General features: G+C 31.9%; 4 protein-coding genes across 7 annotated transcripts; 2 read left to right on the top strand and 2 right to left on the bottom strand.

The window, feature by feature from the left end:
- Positions 1–210: 210 nt before the first annotated feature.
- Positions 211–3,062, top strand: LOC116345977 (ATP synthase lipid-binding protein, mitochondrial). Of its 4 annotated transcripts, none has more exons than XM_031775824.1 (4): positions 211–336; positions 1,033–1,124; positions 1,552–1,747; positions 2,451–3,062. In XM_031775824.1, the coding sequence occupies exons 2-4, from the start codon at positions 1,077–1,079 to the stop codon at positions 2,612–2,614; spliced, it is 408 nt and encodes a 135-aa protein (XP_031631684.1). In that variant the 5' UTR covers positions 211–336; positions 1,033–1,076; the 3' UTR covers positions 2,615–3,062. The 4 variants fall into 4 exon arrangements, with proteins under 4 accessions (XP_031631684.1, XP_031631685.1, XP_031631686.1 ...); XM_031775825.1 differs by having other exon boundaries at positions 281–393; XM_031775826.1 differs by lacking the exon at positions 211–336 and adding an exon at positions 403–518.
- Positions 3,063–6,547: 3,485 nt separating this feature from the next.
- LOC116345956 lies at positions 6,548–10,720 on the top strand. The gene is made up of 8 exons (XM_031775776.1): positions 6,548–6,912; positions 7,086–7,841; positions 7,919–8,254; positions 8,428–8,670; positions 8,730–8,815; positions 8,877–9,139; positions 9,214–9,554; positions 9,623–10,720. The coding sequence occupies exons 1-8, from the start codon at positions 6,841–6,843 to the stop codon at positions 10,601–10,603; spliced, it is 3,078 nt and encodes a 1,025-aa protein (XP_031631636.1). The 5' UTR covers positions 6,548–6,840; the 3' UTR covers positions 10,604–10,720.
- An 80-nt stretch (positions 10,721–10,800) lies between these two features.
- On the bottom strand, positions 10,801–12,032 carry LOC116345859. The gene is made up of 6 exons (XM_031775574.1): positions 11,918–12,032; positions 11,782–11,849; positions 11,658–11,709; positions 11,433–11,576; positions 11,259–11,363; positions 10,801–11,145 (listed from the first exon to the last, which is right to left on the bottom strand). Exons 1-6 carry the CDS (start codon positions 11,954–11,956, stop codon positions 10,801–10,803), a joined length of 753 nt encoding a protein of 250 aa, XP_031631434.1. The 5' UTR covers positions 11,957–12,032.
- Positions 12,033–17,317: 5,285 nt separating this feature from the next.
- LOC116345974 (putative uncharacterized protein DDB_G0282133) lies at positions 17,318–19,603 on the bottom strand. Its single transcript, XM_031775820.1, has 3 exons — positions 19,421–19,603; positions 18,472–19,358; positions 17,318–18,395 (listed from the first exon to the last, which is right to left on the bottom strand). Exons 1-3 carry the CDS (start codon positions 19,459–19,461, stop codon positions 17,962–17,964), a joined length of 1,362 nt encoding a protein of 453 aa, XP_031631680.1. The 5' UTR covers positions 19,462–19,603; the 3' UTR covers positions 17,318–17,961.
- Positions 19,604–19,621: the final 18 nt, after the last annotated feature.

Here is a 19,621-nt window from a genome sequence, read left to right as displayed (position 1 = left end):
TTTTTTTTCTTTTCACATCAAATGAATTCAATGTTTGAAAACAATGATGACATCAAAATGAATTCGATTTCCATTGAATTCATGTACAAATGTTAACAACGATACTACTCATTTGACAAATAGATACGTGCATACAATTTTCGAATTTGAAATGTCAAATTGAACGAAATGTCTCTGTATTGATTAGTACGATGCGTTCGGCACTCTTCGGCTATTCGTCCGAATCTGTATTTTATTATACGCAAACTACGATTGCCGAACTCGTCATTCGTTCAGCTGAATAATAAGCGGGTTAACCGGCGAACTGAGTATATAGTCTCTACCACTGTTTCATAGGTAAGTCACCGAATAGCTGTGCGTTCGTTCTCTCCATTCGTATCAACTCCCAATTGAGTAAGAGAAAGAATTTTTGTGTGAACAGACGAATCGAAGAAATTTTTACAATTTTTTTATCAAAAAAATTTGCCATCACTTTCGTATCATCGCACTCAAAAATTTGTGTAAATCGATTCGCAAAGGTTTTTTCAATAACATTTTCACAATATTTTTGTGCGATTCCAGTGTTTTCGTTAATATTTTCTCAATTTTGCTGAACGACTTTGATTTTCGGTTTCAGAAGATTCCGCCATCTTAAAATTTGACATTCATCACCGAATCTCGCGACTTTTTTTGCGGTCAATTCATTGAATTGCATTTTAATTTTTCGGAAAAAAAAATCACTAAATCAATTTTAGTTAATACTGTAAAGTGACACAGTGAAAATTATTGCAGAAATTCATATATCAGTATGAAAACTTCCATTCAACGGCTACACAACTTTTCAGTGTTACGTACTCGTTACGTAACTTAGTTCCTATGATTCTTACGCTGAACATACAATGTTCAATTGTATTATCTCTTTTTCTTGCTCAACTGTGTGATATTGTCAATAGACGAAATCAAATTAATTATTAATCCATTGTTTTTAAAAACAGACGACTTGAGTGTTTAGTGCATTTTGTAAACAGTTTTGGTTTTCTTCTGTATTTGCAGTTTCCTTTGAGCACCACACGGCAAAAAAAATACAAAGTGTAAAAATGTTTGTACAAACCGCCTCACGTATCGCTCCAGTTGCAAGAACCGCTGTAAGTATTGATAAAAAAAACCAAATTGACATTCTAAATTAAGTGGGTAGGATGAAGTTTTCCTAAATTGCGATAAATGGATCGCTTTCATTGAGTACATCAAAAATGTTTTGATGGTTAAAGGAGAAAACTTCTAGTGCGTGGTGACGTTTTGCTTAGTAGTACAAAAAATTTTTCGTTATATAACAAAGAAGATTTTATACGTGTTTGTTCACATGCTTTTTGATAAGTTGTTGTTGCTAAAGATTCATGCTCACCATTACATAAGCATTTCACATTTATGCTTTTGACATACAGTTTTCGTTTAGATTATATATATATAATTTTTATTTTCTTTATATCGATTTAAAATTGAAATGAAAATATCTTTAATGAAAAAAATTTTTTGTCATTTCTTTTTCTAATTTTCGTTTTCTCTCAACAACAGATCAGCGGATCATTCATGCGACCATTGAGCAGTGCTGTCATCAGCCAAAGTCAAACATTAGCTGCTCAAAACACAACTCCAGTGGCCCTTCTCCCACAAATGCGGTCATTCCAAACTACAGCCGTGACTCGCGATATCGATTCAGCTGCTAAATTCATTGGTGCTGGTGCCGCTACCGTTGGTTGTGCTGGCTCAGGTATGTAATCGATAAAACGAAAATAGAATCGTGATTATTTCATTTCAATTTTCACTTTTATTGCAAAAATAAAATGGATCGACTGTAAATGATTAAAATATAAAAGCAATGAAAATCAATTTGATGCGATGCTGTAGTCTTATATCGTGTATTCTGTATTTTGGGCTAGTAGTAAACTTGCATCTGTGGCAAACATACGAGTACATTGGTTGCTCAAATCATAAGCCTCGGGAAGGTCTGAGAAAAGGTGTGCTTCACGTTTAGAAGCTTGTGTTCCACATCCAAGCAGGATGCTTCTGTAGTTGAAGGTGGGGGGACAAGAAAATCTGACATTTGTATGTGTTAAGATTCGTTCTGGCGCTGCAAATGCTCATTGAAATCTCCTGTCACCAGCATTTTTAGTACAATGTGCAAGTTAAATGATTGATCTCATTACGTGGATCAATTCGTTTAAAACTCAATTCAGACTAATCTATTACTAGCCCGTCCCATAATATCGAATACATAACCAAACATCAGTGTATCATCAAAACCGATTTTACTTCTTTTATGACAATGATAGCGTCGTGTCTAGTACAACAATTTTTTTCCCTGTGGCACATGTGTCATCAATCAATGCATACCGACCCGAATCACATATATAAATTTTTTTGTTTTCTTTTTCGGTTTGCGCTATTGTAAACATGAATACAAATTTCTATAGGTGCTGGTATTGGAACAGTTTTCGGATCTCTCATCATTGGTTATGCCAGAAATCCATCACTTAAACAACAACTTTTCTCCTATGCCATCTTGGGATTCGCTTTGTCCGAAGCCATGGGTCTTTTCTGTCTCATGATGTCGTTCTTGTTGCTCTTCGCTTTCTAAGGAATTCATCATTAGTTTTCTAATTCAACAACAATACAAAACAAAACATAAAAAAAAAACAGATACAAAAAATGAATTAATATGCATCCAACAACAGAAAACAACTACAAATGAGAAATTAACAAATTCGCAAAAACAAAAAAAATTGCAAGAAGAAGAAAAAAAACTGAATTCAGAGAAATGATCCAAATCATCATTGGACCGTTTTAGTAGATCGCGTGGACATCGGCAGAGGCGGAATGAACGGGATACAAAAGTCAGATACTGTCAAATGTAAACCGTTTTTCTTTTATTTAAACGAATTCGATATTTGTTCAAATTCAGCCTGTTATTTTCTGTTTTAATTCAATTTAAACCTGAATAAAATGAGAACCGATTCGAAAAGATAGCACAATTGACGCCGTCTATAATTCAAATTCCAATTAAACAGCATGCGAATCACACAGTACATCTCGTCTTTTATTTATTATACTCGGGCCAATGTGACCAACTTCATTTTCTTTTTCTACTGTTTTCGATTTTTTTTCTTCATCAATGTGATTTTTTTTCGTCAATTAATTAAGTATTCCACGCAGAAACAAAGTTTAAACAATTTTAAAAGAAAGAATGACGAAAACACTTAAATACAAAACAACAGCATACATACTCTTGTTCAAAGTGTTCGCACATTGCAGAGCCGAATTAGAAATTGACTTTTGCAGCGTAACATATGAAAAGCAGAACAAAAAATGGATAAACCAACCAAAAAAATATACTAAAAAAACGGAAAAAAAATCTTATTACAATTATTGATGTAGGGTCAATTGGGCAGGTCCAACACCAACAACTGTACTCAGGATTTTCAATCCGATTGGGAGAATAACATCGCGTAAACCAACCATTCGCAATATATTGTGTGTATGTGCTGAAATATGAATAGATTTAAATGAAGAAAAAATATCCGTTTAAAGAGATATATTACAGAAAGAATAGACCTTGTATGGAGAAACTGGGAGGATTTAAAAAAAAAAAAAAAATATTTAAAATATGTAAAACCACGATGTGAGTTTAAAATAAAATTCATTAGAATGCGATTAATAAAATATGATCGAACATGAAAATAAGCAAAATAAATAGTTACAAAGAAAATTGAGAAAAAAATCGAACAAACTTCATTTCTTGTTTACTTTTTTTTAGTCATTTTAATTTTTATTTGATTTCTTATCTTTAGTCAGTCTTGGCACAATGTTATTTGAATGTTGTCACTCTAGTTCTGAAATCGTTCAAAGAGGGCAAGCGTTTCGCATTCAGCATTAGATAGCACTCATTGCTTTAACTATCTATAAAGCGCGAAAAATTCACAAATTCAAAAGTTTTAAATCCATTTCTTTTCGGATCTTTTGAAAAATTTATTTTTTATTCTATCTTCTAGCCGGCTGTTAATAGCGGTTGAATAGTCTGCAGTATCACTTCAGCGGTTATATTATATTATATAACAGCCACTTTTAGACGCATTGGCATCTTCCGGAGAGATCAAAAGTAACTATTCCATCATTAAATTTATAGTTCATTGTTGTCAGATTTTCCTTTTCTGCATTTCAATTTGATATTAGAAACAAAACAGAATATAAATTCAAAAAGCTTGAATTAAAACGCGAGAAAAAGTCATTTCAAATTTACTTTAAAAAATCTTTTTTATTTATTTTTTGTAATAAAATTCAATAAATTTTAAACTTCTAGGTATTTTCTCGTGTTTTAATTCAACTTTTTCGATCTGAAAGTCATGCAATGCATTTATAGCTCAAAAACATAAAATCATAAAATTATAAATTCGGATTGCGACAAAACAGACAAGCAAAATGTGTCGTTTTTACTCTAAGATTTTATTTGACCCATAAATATATATGGAAGAAAATATGTATGTTTTATTTGACTCCCATAAATATGATATTTGGTTTTCGTCAAATATAACAATGCGTTGCATTTTTTCTCATTCGTATAATGTGACGAGATTAGCTTAATGAATTGTTTGTCAAGATTCTATTTCTCAAAAATGATTTGGATATAACGAGGTCACTTTTAACTTTCATCATACGTCCTCAGCAGGGGTCCGAGGGGTCCGATTACCCCCCTCCCCTGACGAAGTGTTACCCCTTCAAAATTTTCAAAGAATTCTTTCAATTTGCTAGGGATTTTCGCCAAAAAAGTGAGGAGCAAAAAAAAAAAAACGAAAAAAGTACACTTTTCGCAAAATACACTTCACTTTTTTGCTTACCCCCCTCGATTTTTTTCAATTACCCCCCCTCAAATTTTTTCCTTGAGGACGTATGACTTTCATCGTTTTAATGTGTGATCGAAGGAACAACGCCTTTTGACTCCAATTTGATTTTAAATTCAATGCAATTTTGATGCAATACTTTCGCGAAGACTTACAAATACTTTGCACTATGGGTCATTTGTTTGTGAAATGGGTCATTTGTTTTTCTTTTGTTATTTTGTAAACCAATTCTTCCATCCAAAAACCTTGAATCAGAAAAAAAACGTTTTTGACGAAAACCAAATATAATATTTATGGGAGTCAAATAAAAACATATATACTTTCTTTCATATATATATTTATGACTCATAATCAAATCAAATCTAAGAGTGAAAACGTTTAATCGTTCTAAATAGGCAAAATAAAATCCGTAATTATATTATATGAAAGATAATTAGTTTTATGAAGGTATTATGAAAGTTTGTCCTTTAAATCACATTGTGAATTTTACAATGGAAAGCATCCAAACAAATGATTCTGATGAATAAAATAACAAAATGTAGCAAATATTTTTAGTCATTTAATTTTAATTTTTTAATTAAATGACTAAAAAGATTTGCTACATTTTGTTTTATTGATAGTATTGGTCATTTATCCTCCTATAAAGATAAATAATTATTTAAATGATTCTTATTTTGTATGAATTTAAATAGAATATTGTAATAATATTATAATGTAAATGACAAATTAATTAGTTTTGATTTTTTCGATTAAGAAACTATGATAGAGACCTGACTTTTTCACAATTTTCGGAAATTCCAATGATTTCTGGAATTTGATACCATAACAATAGATAACTTATATGAAGCACTGATACTGAGGTCTTGTGGAAATTATTTTTAGGTTATTATTAATTTATTTACAGATCGTGTATTGTTTTTATTTAGTTCAAGTAATTCGTTTATTTTTTCATTATTCAAAATTTTAAAAAATTGTGAGGCAATGTGTTTTGTGTATCTTAATCATAAATTTTTATCAGACCAAGCTCATTGCGATATGGTGTGATATGTTCACGTCGACATGCAATCTCTCTAATTGGTCACTTTCAGTATTTGTCCCGAGTGTCTGGTAGTTGTGATATATTATTATTATTATCCATATAGTCAAAAATTGGCAAGATGAGAGTTTTAATAAGTAGCAATTTGATTTGGGAAGGAAGTATCATTTGGAGTGGACCAAGAGTTAATAGTATAACTTGTTTGTTATATTGCAAGTGATTAAAATTATTTTTAGAGGAATTGTTTATTGCTTTGGTTTCTGAAGGGTTGATTCCAATACCGAAATCAATACAGAATTGTTCAATATTTTTCAGCTCGTCGTTGACAATTTTAATTGTTTTATTTATACCATTTACGTCATAATCAATGTAGATTTGAACGTCGTCCGCGAATAAAAGAACTTTACTAGATTTGATAAAATGATTACTTTTATTTACTATTCGAAATTGAACAGCCATCGACATTTTATTCCGGTTCCGTAGTTCAATGGATTTTTAATCGCATTCATATTGAATTGTTGCAAGTGACAACACTGCTGTAGTAAATATTATATTATGGCTCATTCTCCAAAATTGTTTTGATTTTAATTTGGATTATATTTGAATTATTTCTCTATTTTCATAATTTTTTACGCATGTTATTTAAAAAGTTACATGTACACGCGCGCGTACACACACAATTACAAAAGCGTATCAAAAGTGACATTTACTTTCCATCGTAATGATGTACAAGTGTGTGTGTGCGTTGTTTTGACGTTTCGAATGTAGTGTTTTTTGTTCGAAATTTTTCATACAATCACACGAAAAAAATTTTACATTTTAAAATTGAAATTACACAAATTTAGAAAATGGAATCGCAGAATCGATGATAAATTTGAAAAGTGCATGTGTTAATTGAGTGAATTAAATTAGTTTGAGTTTGAAATTAATGCGATGGAGAAGCGTATTTTGTCCGATCTCATTTCAGTAACAACAAAGTCAAGCGATAAAGGCACCATATTTAATGTGAGTTGTTACATACATACATGTACGCGTATTGAAATCCAACGCATTGAATGTTGAACCAACAAACACAGAGCATGCATATCTATTGTGTGCAAATGGTTTTGTGAGATATTCTTATAAAGCTGTGTGTTTTCAATTGTTTTTTTCTCTTATTATTAATTTCGAATGTTTAGGCTTTGGTAAAGCTTCGAGCTGAACTGGTTAAAGATAAACAAGGCATCGAATTATTTTATAATGCTGGTGGAATTGCACCAATGGTACGGTTGCTCAGTAAACCGTATGAAAAAATTCTCGAAGGTGCACTCAGCATTTTAGGCAATTGTTGTACACAGAAAATGTGCTGTACACAAGCAATATCACATGGAATTGTACCACCATTGTTGACAATATTGAAAAGTATACCAAATCCAAAGGTACAATGTCGTGTATGCCGTTTACTTGGCAATTTGGCCAGAGAATCAAATGAAAAATTATGTACACTGGCCAAAGGGATTGGTGTAGTTTTGGCATCCGTTTTAGAAGACACAAAGGATGTGGCTACAATGGGAATGGCTGTACGAGCAACACGTTTACTCTGGAACGAAATGCCGTTCAACAATGAATTCGTTCAATCGGATGGTGTGGAAAAAATTCTCGGCATTTTAATAAAATATACAATTGTTGAACAGAAAAAACCCGAACCACAATCACTTGTCGAACAAAATCCATATGAAAAGGATCGCGTCGAATTTATGGAGACACACATTCAAATCATGGAAACGATTAACAGTCGCGTTTTTGATCATGAAATTTTAAAGAAAAGCAAACCAGTCGATGAGGATGGTTTTCGCATGCCAGACGATTCCGAACAATGTAATCTAGTGATGGAAATATTGAAATGTTTAGAAACTGTGACCAGCATTCATTCCAGTTTACGCATTATTTATAATGTAGGTTCATTTATTTGGATTTATGCAAATTTTACCATCAACAGAAAATTAACTATTATTTTACGTAATTGTTTCAGTTTATACGTATACAACATAGCGGAAGTTGTATTACATTTCTTGCTCGAGGCGATAGTCCATATCGTACGCATTCCTTGAAAATTTTATCGAATTTGGCCAAATCAAGTTGCCATAAAATATTGAATGAAGCCGATACAATGACAACCGTTTGTAATCTTGTAACGGCAACCAATTTGAATAAAGCGCTCAGCAGTGCAGAGGAACGTTATTGCATTTGTGTGATATGTCTATTGGCTGATGATTCATGTAATCGTGCTAAAGTTCGGAAAAGTGGCGCATTCAAGCATTTACTACAAGTCGCCAAAAATACCGATAACGATCCACTTTTGACAATGGTGAGTGGCATTTTTTGTTTTACAATTTTGAGTCAACATTTCCGGACCATTGAAGGTCAAATCTTGAAAACTATTTGGTGGAAAAAAATTGTTCGAAATAATTTTGGGATGGAAATTATAGAGTGACAATGAGTTTTTCTTTTTTTTAATAGCAATTTCATTAAAAATTTCAGATTTTGACTGGTATAAAATATTTCCGATATGATAATATGAGTATGGATTTAATGATTCATATGGGTCTGATGAATGTATTGGTTAATCGATTGGGAACTAGTATTAAAGATTTGAAAGAAACTCACAATACGGACCAGAAGAAAAGCAAAGATGCCGTAAGGCCACGTGATGATGATGAAGATATTGAAATGATATTTCGAAAACGTGTGAAAATGGAATTTAGCCCACCTCGTTTTATACCAGTAAGTGAATGAATGAATGAATTTCTTACCATGAATTAAATTTTGTTTCTTTTTGTTAGCGTGATATTGATTCACCAACTGCATCAACTAGCAGTGGTTCGTTTTACCAATCGCCAAGCGACAGCCCAGGCAGTTCATCGAGCTCGTAAGTTTTCAATGTACACATAATTCATATATATCGATCCATTATTGATTTTTATTCTTAGATCCCCAAGAAGCTCATCGCCGGCATATCAAACGGGTGACAACTATGATGATATCGATGACTATTCGCCAGTTGTCAGTGATATCGAGGATCAAAATGATGACGACATGGATTCAAAAGTGAAGTCGAAGCGAAAGGATGATGTAGACAATAATGATGTACTACAAAGGATTTTGAACGAACAATCATCGTCAAAATGTGAACTCGAAGAAGGAAATCTATCCGACCAAGGTGAACATGATGATGCTGATGACATAAAAGAAAGTATGTAGTTTTCGCTACCAAATTGAAGAAAAAATGCAGTAGATTGTTTTAAAAATGTACATTGATTTTTTCAGAGAAAGAAAAAGTTCCGAACCAATCTGATATATCCGAAAAGAAAAAAACAATAAATTTGGTATTGAGCATTTTATGCAGTGCATCATATCGTCTGAGGCAATTATCGATCAATGAATTATGCAAACCGGATATCTTAGATACATTGATAAAAACGTGTCGAATCACATATAAACGACATTCACCCGAAGCTGCATGGGATTCACACGGTGCCCCAATGGTTTTATCACACATTATCGAAGCGAAAAATTTTGTGTCACTGCTCAAAACTAATTTCATATTTCAAGTATACGATATGGCACATCCGGAAAAAGAACATCAAAATTGTGATCTCTGTTCAGATGTAAGTAAAAAAATGCGGTAAAAATTGTGATTGAATGATATTTGAACAAAATTTGATGTCGTTTTTAGCTGAAATTCGTTGGTGAAGGTTTGTTAAAATTGCTGAACGAAACCGCCGAAAATGGTTATGGACGTGGTGAAATGGCGCATTTCTTATTAAAAAATGACAAAGAAATGCATAAGCAGGTGTCAGTAATTTCGGCAATGATAATTCGTGATAAAAAGGTGTTGCATACGTTGTTGATAAAACATGGCGGTCTCTATACGATAATCGAATTGATTCTCACAAAAAATGAAAAGCTCACAAATGAAGCGGCCACTGGTCTCACGGCACTTGCCCGAACGCTTGATATTGCAACGCCAAACTATGATACCAGTCGAATTTCCAAGCTGGAAACGACTGTTGGCGGTGATGCATACAATAATGCGGATAATTGGCCCGACACCGAAGATCTTGTTTCGTTTGTGAGTGGTGAACAAAATGATGAAAGCAATGAAATCAATACGGTACGATTTAGTGAGCATATTTTAACGGAAAATAGTGATGTTTTCAATCGAATGTTCAATAGTAATTTTCAAGAGTCAAAGAATAAACAGGTCTTTTTGAAAAATCAATCGATCGTTGGCATTCGATATTTTTTGGATTGTGTAAAACAGCATTCGTTTGGAAAGGCTTTACGCAGTCCAATTATGCGCAGTGCCAACGAAAATGATAACGGTACGTATAAAATAATGACCACATTAAAAGCTGCCCTCGAAGCGTACGATATGTGCCAAATCTACTTACTGCCCGATTTAGAACGCGATATCCTTAATATGATTGTTTATTTATTAAGCGCCGCGAATATATTGGAGCTATTTATATTTTCGATAAAAAATCACAAACAAGAGCTCACCGAAATGGCGATCAATTATTTTTTAACATCGAATTTAACAGCCGCCGAAAAGGTGCACGTTATGAGAGAAGCTGATGATTGTGAATATTTTAAAGAATGGAACGATTTAATATTAGATACCATTACATACACCTGCCAGAATCATTCATTTTGATATTCCACAAATTTTGGCATTCTCTTTTTCTCTTGTTGCAGTACAATGATAATGAACATTACTCATAATTTTGAATTACATCTATATTTAATGATGTCACATAATGAAAATTGAACTAATATTATACATAAAAACTATTCGAATAAATTGTGTAGTAAAAACTAGAAAAAGTGATATATATTTTTTTTCTTTTTTGATTACGAGCATGTATTGCCATACGATGATTGATCGAGTGAAATGTTTCGATTACAAAATGAATTACCAAGCACCCAGGTTGATGGTAGGCCAATAATTTTTATTTCACCACTTCGTCCAATTTGAATTGCATTATAATGATAGTAGCCCGCCGTACCAACCGAATTCGTGATTCCAATCGGATAAATGGAGCCTTTTTGACGTTGTATATCAGCTGTTATTGGATTTATTTGGGAACATCTCGTTCGTGCCAGTATACAAGCAGTTGCATTTGAGAAAAAGTTTATCCGATCGTCAACCCTATTAAAATCACGATTCACCAAATTTGCTGTGAAGCAACTGTTAATCTGAAACAAAACAGTTTAAGACAGTTTAATCAACCAGTTTAATCAAACAGTTGAAGCAACTGTTAATCCACCAATGAAAACAAAAATTAATTGAACAAAAAAATGCAATTTACCAAATTTCTCGCATTTATTCGTCGAATGCAACGCACGTACTCACAATATCCCGTTGAACATGTTAAACTTTGAATTGGATTCACGGTGATGCCCACAAGAGAACTCTATAAATGATTTGATTATGAGATTTTAAATGTTTTCCTTGATTTATTCATCGTTTGTTTTTTCTTTACCGCAAATTGTTGGCCACATGAACTGTAGCTGCTATTGCTTAGATACAAATTTGCGCATTGACTTATACCGATCAATTGTGGTGGCCCAAATGGTAATGTGGAAATACGCAAAAAGCAGCCATAGCATGCATCTCTCAATTGTACCTACGGGGAGAACAGAACGAATAATCAAAAAATCATTATTGAATAATCGAAAATAATCGAAAACGAATAAATCAATTGTACCGCTGGCTGAGTATTGTTGCACACATAACTTAAAAGCTGTAGTAATCGTAAACTGAAACAATAAAATGATTGTGTCGCATTCATAGTTGTTCTTAAAAACCAAAATTCCACATTCATTACTCACTTATGTTCCTTGCACTCAAAAAACGGAATGGCATTAACAGAAGATTCATGGTTAACACTAAAATAAATCTAAAAAATTGAAAAAAAAAATCGCTTGAAAATTGGGAAATGTTGACGAAGATGAAAATGTTCCTTACACCGAAAAATGCAAGCAAAACAACGTATTTTCCAAACATTTTCCACGTGAGTTTTATTTCACTTGAATATCAAAAAATTACAACAAATTCTCAAAAGATCAACTGTACTTCTGGGCGCACCATAAGGAATAAACAAAAATTTTCTACTATCGACAAATGTAGACAGCCAAAATGGTGAATTTATTCGTTTCGGTTATTTTGTTGCCTTCAAATGTGTCAATTACTGTTAGTAAATATCCCGCAAAAAGCAGTCTCTTGCACGCATCGATGAATCCTCGTCGCTTTGAATAGCGGTACAATGATAAACGGTATATCACCAGCATTACAAACCTTCAATTAGGTCAGTGAATCTGTGATTAAATGTTTTTGATAGTTTTCTCACCTTTTTCGCTTCAATTCCATTTCCATTTTTCACTTTCAACGAAAAGAGAAAGTTCATCGAACAGTTATTCTGAACAATAATAGACAACGAATTAAAAATGCTCATTGCTTTTTTTTGATCAAATTTAATTATTTATTTATATAGATCGAATAAATTTTTATTGTTTGTTTCATGGTTTTTGGATGCTGTTGCTGTTTTATTGGTGTCGGGTGTAATATGTAGTTAAAAATTTCATTTTGTTTGTCTTATTGATTATGCAAATGAAAAGTGAATGGAAAAATGAAATCGAAAATCATAACACTCTTGAATGTTTTTCTATTCTTTTTTTTAAATGTTCTGTTTTGTTTAAATTGTCGTTGATTTCATTCTTTTCATATTTTCTTTTTGTTTTTCGTCTAAAGTCGATGAAAAATCGAAATATGATCGAACCGAAAGCAAACAACGGAACAGTGCAAGTGCGGTGAATGTTTATTTTATCGTTATATTATTTTCGCAACGAAAATAAGAAGTTTAGAATGAAAATAGGATTTGAGCTATCCTGAGGAGGAGGATATTTTCGTTTGATGAAAAAAAAAAAATGAAATCAATTCCAAAAAGGAAAGCCTAATTCGTTCTTGGCAGAATTTTCGTGTTGCGCTAAATAACCGTTGTTGCCGCCGTTGGTTCGCTCGCTTCAGATAGTGTTGTGGATCTTTTGCTCGTTATTTTTTTGTTTGTTTATTTTTCATTTAGCTATTAACTATATATAATTCAATCATTTTGAAACAAATAACTAAATTAACTAGTTTTCTCTCTTTCTGTTTTACGATTCTTTCTTTTCCATTCATTCAATATTTCTATATATATATTTGTTTCCTTTTTTATTCAAATGATTTCACCTAAATTTTGCTACGTTTTTAAATTATGTTTAAATTTACTTTTTGTTTAGCATTGTTTTCTTCTTCATTTTATCGATTTAAAATTTATCAACTAGTTTTTTTTTTAGTTTCATTATTTACATTTAGAATAAATGCCGATATTTACGATTCTTACTTGCTGTGGGTGACTACTTCAATCCACTGAAGATGTGCTTGATCTCGAACGTTTAGACAATAAATTTGTTCACATGACTGAAAACTGAGTTGCATTTTCGTCTCGGTTGCATTATTGTCACCAATTGCACAACAAATAAAATTCAGCAAATATCAAAAAATCTTCTCTCATGTGTTTTTTTTTGTTTGTTTTTGTTTTCATGTGTGCTAGCATTTTAATGTCATGATAATTAGGGATTTATTTTTTGTCTCTCAATTTTAATGTGTATAAATTAAATGACTAATTGTTGTTGTATGAATTAATCACTCTGGCAGTATTCGTTTTTTTTTTATCTTTACAGTTAATGGTTTAAAAATGTTTGCTTCTATAGGATTATTTCAAACTGTCTCATTCGTTTGCCACTTCTTTCATTATTACATTACTTCATTTGTTTTTAATGTGTTAAATCGGCATGCTAACGTTGTTTGCTATGAAGACAGATGCACTTCTTGCATTAATGTTCGGGTACAATTTTCATTTAAATAAATTTATTATTAAGTTTAATATTAATATTGAAAAACAATTTGTCCTAGTAATTGCTCCAATTTTCCTTATAAATAAATATATACATTGTATAGTTTTATGATTATTATTTTTTCTCTTCTTTTTTTTTATAACCGAAACGTGAATATATTTATATAGTTTAATGAAAAAACGATTAATAATAGAAACATAAATGGTGACATTTTTCTTGTTATTTGAATCGCATATGCGTTTATGAATTCATATTTCATAGATCTGCACCGGTGTGTATGCGTATCGCGAAAACAATTAAAATTGTTAGCGAACTAAAGAAATAGATCAAAATAAACTGACGATTTTCAATAAAAATATGCTTTGAACACCATGTACTGAATGTCACATAACGTTTTTTTTCTCTTAAAAAATGATCATTTTTTTTTGAAAATAGTAGAATAAAGAAAAGATTCGAGAAAAAAAAATCTAGTAAAAAACCAAGAAAAAGAAAAACAAACCGTATGTATTTCTATCGATTTGAATCACATTTTTAAGTATCTTTAAGCGCTTTGCTATATAACTGAAAACAAAATATTGAGCAAATAAGTGTAATGTCGTTCATTTTATTTTCTATAGCTCCATTCCTTCTCGTTCGTTCACCAAAATTCAACCGCTATCGCTTCTTCGTATTTTGTTCAATCTAGATAAATTCAATCTATGGACTTAACATAAAGTAGTACACACTATTTTAGTTTATTTTGGCTGTTTTCGGTAATTTGGGGGTATATTCTTTTTACAAAGAATTTTTTTTTTCGCATTTGAGCAGTGAATATTGAGTTATAAGATAACGTACCACAATTTCTATATTATATATCGATTTATTGTGATTGAACCGTGGTGTTCAGTGCCAATCACAATAAAAAATGTATTTAGTGATACAAAACAAAAAGTCTGATTATGGACACAAACTTAATATACTTTCGATCGGAAACCGTTGTTAGTCATTAATTTATTGAGTCTACTGGTCTAGACTAATTACACCGAAAATTCCATTTTCCTAAGATGAATTCTTAGAAATCCCTCTGTATCAGAATAACCGTTCTTTTTTATTGGCATGAAAAACGAAAATTAAACATTCTGCTGTTACATCCAAAGAATGACTATGAAATTATAACAGTTTTTTGTACCATTTTTATATTACCTGCTCCACTCGCATTTATTCTACATTTGTGAACAGCTTTTATTGGGCTGAAGCTTTGAATGTTAATTAGATACGAGTGGTGAAATGGTATAAAGCGTTGAGTTATTCTTTATCTAACAATCATCTAAAATGAAACGCTGTCATTAAAAATGCCATTATTTTATTTAGTGGAAAATGATATTTGCTTAAAATTCCTCAAAAGATAATGAATTTTTTGCTCATTTTCTGAATCGTTCTTTCTTCGTCAATACATTTTTTACCACCGACTTCATTATTATTTATTTCGATAGTTAACTTGTTTGTTTTATGCTTGGAAAATTTTATGTCGGCAAATAGTAATTTAATGTTATCAATCCATTGGCAATGAACAATCGTAGTTGAACAAAGGAACAGAAATGAGAAGCATGTATGAGTGTAAAATCGAAAGTAATTGTTTGTTATTGCTTTGTGTTGAATGTTGTGGTTAAAAATGTGCGACATTTTTTTCATATGGAATTTTGGTTTTGATTGGTGAATAATTGAAATGATTAAATAGAGTAAAAATAAAATAAAAAATGGAATGAAATAAATCGAGTCGAAATGAAAGGAAAACCATTCAACTATGAGAAAAGTGCTTGAATAGATTTTTTTTTTTTTTTTGGTTAACTTTTTTGTTCGTTTTTTTTTTACTTTAATTTTTGTTTCCATTAACGTTACAACAAATCAGTATTCATTGGTTTAGTACTAATTACATAATTAAATAGATGTCCGGTATGACTGGTGCGTTTATTAAATATTTAGAATTTTTTTTTGATGTTCACATAAATTAGCATCTAAATCATGTTATTCTGTAGCAAATTGCTGTTAAAAATGATTTTGATCGTTTTCATCGTACACAATGCAATGTGTGTATGTGTGTGTGTGTGGTTATGTGCTCATATTGTGTTGCCAAAGATACTAAAATATAATATAATAACATGAACGATATATTTTCTCTTCGTTTCGCTTCGTTCGTAAGAGTTTTTTGTTTTGAATGATGCGAAATAAAAATAAATCGTCGTCAACGATTTCATTCAAGAATAAAATTCAAAGGAACAATATGTTCATTCTTTTGGCTGAAGCACAATAAAGGCGTGCTGTGCTTCAGATGCATACATCGTGCGTGAATGGTGAAAAATAATGAATTATTCCGTGTATGAGCGTTGGGCTTTCATCAGCACGACTTCGTTTGAGCTTTTGAACAAAAACCAAATACAAATGTAGGAATGAATTATTCATTTTCATTGGCTGTTTGGTGTGTACAACCAATTTTGTTTCGAAATATTTAATATTGTAAAGTACACATTTACCAACATTCATCATTTTTATTCGATATAGAGCTACTTTCTCTCTCTCTCTCGCTTTCATTTTACTATTTCATTGTTAATCATAACTAGTATAATTTCGTTTAACACTTTCGGCGTATTTTTCTATGTTGGTTGTTAATTTTTGTTTTCATCCATCTCGATGTCCCATTGCGTTAATATTCGAAGACACATTGCAGCTGCTTAGCTTGTGCCCGTCTTCCCTAACTCTGTCACTAGTTTGTTAATTTAAATCTTTGTCTACATATTTTTTTTTTTTGTTTAATTTTAACTCCTCAATATCTCTCCCTCTTTTTTTCTTCTTCTTCTTAAATTTTCATATCATGTTCAATAATAACTAACTTTTGTTTGGAATGTCAATAACTGTTACCATTAAGTCTAATTAAATATTGCTGGCAATTAATTAAATTTAACTTATTCGATAGGTATGTATGTATACTATACAGTAAAGATACAATTTCTCATCTGTTAAACGCCGGGTGATAATCGTCAAAGTAATACGCGCACATGCGTGTGCGTGTGTAAGAGAGATAATGTATTCAAATATAATAGTAGGATTGAGAAGTGAGAAACACACACCCCGACTAATCGGTCGAGTCTTGTATAGGTTTTTTTGCAATAGTCGAGTGTGATATCTCTTTAATCTACCTAAAATCAATTAAATCAATTAAATGCAATTTCAATTCTTGTGGTATAGAAATGAAATTCCAGTGCATTTTCTCAATGTAACATTGTGTTGAATGTTTCTACATAATCATCTTTCGTGGAGTATTTCTCAATTTTTCTGTTTATCGTGTGCCATTACATAGCTGTCCTTGCATCCTGTGTGAAATTTGAATTATTTATTTGTTTTTTTTTTATAAAAAAAAACTTCCAAAAGGGCATTTACTTTTGTTTAATACGAGTGCGCTTACGTTACACACAAAAAATAAACCTGACAAATCATTTTAGGATTCCTATTAAAATATTAATTTGTAAGGTTTCCTTATAATATGGCAACATTTTATTAGGAAACCTTTAAATAATAAAACATGTTTTGTTTCAACACAGTGAGGTTGGCTTTGACGTTTAAGCGCGCCAATTTATTAGGATTCCTGTTAAAATATTGCGATTTTATAAGGAAACCTAACAAATTCATTTTTTAATAGGAATCCTAAAATAATTTGTGGGGTTTATCTCTTGTGTGTATACTCTACATAATAATCAATTAAAACGTGTTGTCGAGGATTTGGTTTTTATTTTCTTCATTAATGTTTTGTTATTGTTCTTTATTGTATGCCATAATTGTTCTCTAAATACGAAATGTTTTACAAACATTATGTGCTGTAAACGACTAACTGCATTACTACCATTTTCCTGTGTATAAGTGTGTGTGTGTTGAACAATGAAATTTTTGCGTTATCTTCTTTTGATCATCTGATAGTAATAAAGCGTTTTTTTTTAAATGTTGATTTTATTTAGAAGCATGCATTCAATTAAATATATTTAATTGCTAGTTCGATCAATCTCTATTTTTCTCATTTTAAATTGCCTAATGTCAACTTTTGCAAGCACTCTTCTTCATTCTCATTTGTCAATTCGGTTTTCAATTTTAGTTTTTGGTGAAAAATTTTCGAATTTTTTTGAATTTGGTTCGTAATGTACCAAACTGATCCGTATCGCTATTATCATTATTGTTGTTTAATATAATTGGTAGATTATTGTTATGGCTGTTATCAGTGTTAGTTGTGGTTGTATGGTTTGTATTCAATTGCGGTGTGGTGTGTTGAGTAAAGAGATAATTTGAACTCAAATTATTTTGGTCATTGGATAAACCATTTGCATGGGTGCCGGTGAGGGTGGCGGTGACAACGGTGGTCGAATTGAATGATTGACCGCCTGCATTCGTTTGCTGATTATCACCATCCATCCAAGCGTCTAATTGATTATTGTTCGATGTCGTATTTTCAGTTCTAACATTGCTATAATTATAACTATCATTATTACTGTTAAAATTGTTCACATGTTGACGTTGTGTTCCGGTGCCTGTAAATTATGTTTTATTTAATTGTAATTGACAATCAGTTTTTGAACATTCATTATTATTCGTATCAAAACTCACCTGAAGATGATGATTGTGATTCGAAATGATTTTGTGTTGTTAAATTAATACTTCCAAATGGTTTATCGTACATTGTTGATGTTGACGGTATATTAAATAATTCGAATGATGTTGCGGTTGACGGTTCATTAAGATTTGTATTTGATGACCGCGTTAAATAGTTTGGCAGTAGATTTGATGCGTTTTGTTGTTCGAAATTGGTAATTTTTGAATAACGACGTATATCCGATGATAGGTCCAAAAGTCGATGTGATCCCGTTTGTGAGATGTTATTCTTTTGAAAATTGGCCAATGCTGTAGATTGACTACTAGTATTTCCACCAACATTTGACAATGGCATCGAATTATTCAGTAGTTCGAGTGACGTTGACATCGATTTGCAGCAATTTTTTTGTTTGCCATTTGGTGTGCAATTATTATCGTCGTCGCTGATTTTTGTGGTGAAGCTGCGGTCAGCATTAATTTCCATTTCCGTATCAGATTCGTTGCGTGGACAATAGTTATCGCAACATTTATCGCCCACATCGCTTTTATGATGAAAAATGATTGTGTGCTCATTTGTATCACGTTCCCATATAGAAAATGCATTTGAATCATCGCATGATTGGCTGGGCTTTTTCGGTGTATCATAACCATTGTTGTTTGTTGGTCGTGTATTGATCGCTTTGCTTGTATTTGGTTGGACCATGGACGAACGTTGTGTACGGCACATTTCCTCTGGTTCCGATACAATTTCAATGAAATCAGTACGATCATTTGTTGAACTGGATTCATGTTGATTATGTGCATATGTCCATTGGATGGGCGACGATACGTATCGATTACGTTTCACTTGATTTCGTCCATTTGCGGTTGATTTTTTATCCCGAATACCTTCATAATCATTACTATGTTCGATTGTAATTTTCGATGGTGTTAAAATGACTGTGTTTGTGCTCGGTGTACTTACATCAACTTGAAGCGGTTCAAAAAGCGATAAGCCCGATCCATGCAAACTACTACTTTCGGTATCGATGCGTTTTCGGCGACGCAATGAATCACCACCACCACCACCACCAGTACCACCACCAAACGATGAACTTGAGCTTTTTCGTCGGTGTGATCCACGTTTACGATTTGCCGATGATTCCGATGAGCCTTTCATTTCATT

Source organism: Contarinia nasturtii, unplaced genomic scaffold (assembly GCF_009176525.2).
Source record: "Contarinia nasturtii isolate CC-2019 unplaced genomic scaffold, AAFC_CNas_1.1 Cnas_scaffold_1371, whole genome shotgun sequence".
Lineage (NCBI taxonomy): Eukaryota > Metazoa > Arthropoda > Insecta > Diptera > Cecidomyiidae > Contarinia > Contarinia nasturtii.
Note: the sequence above shows the minus strand (reverse complement) of the source record. Positions and strands in the feature narration are given on the sequence as shown.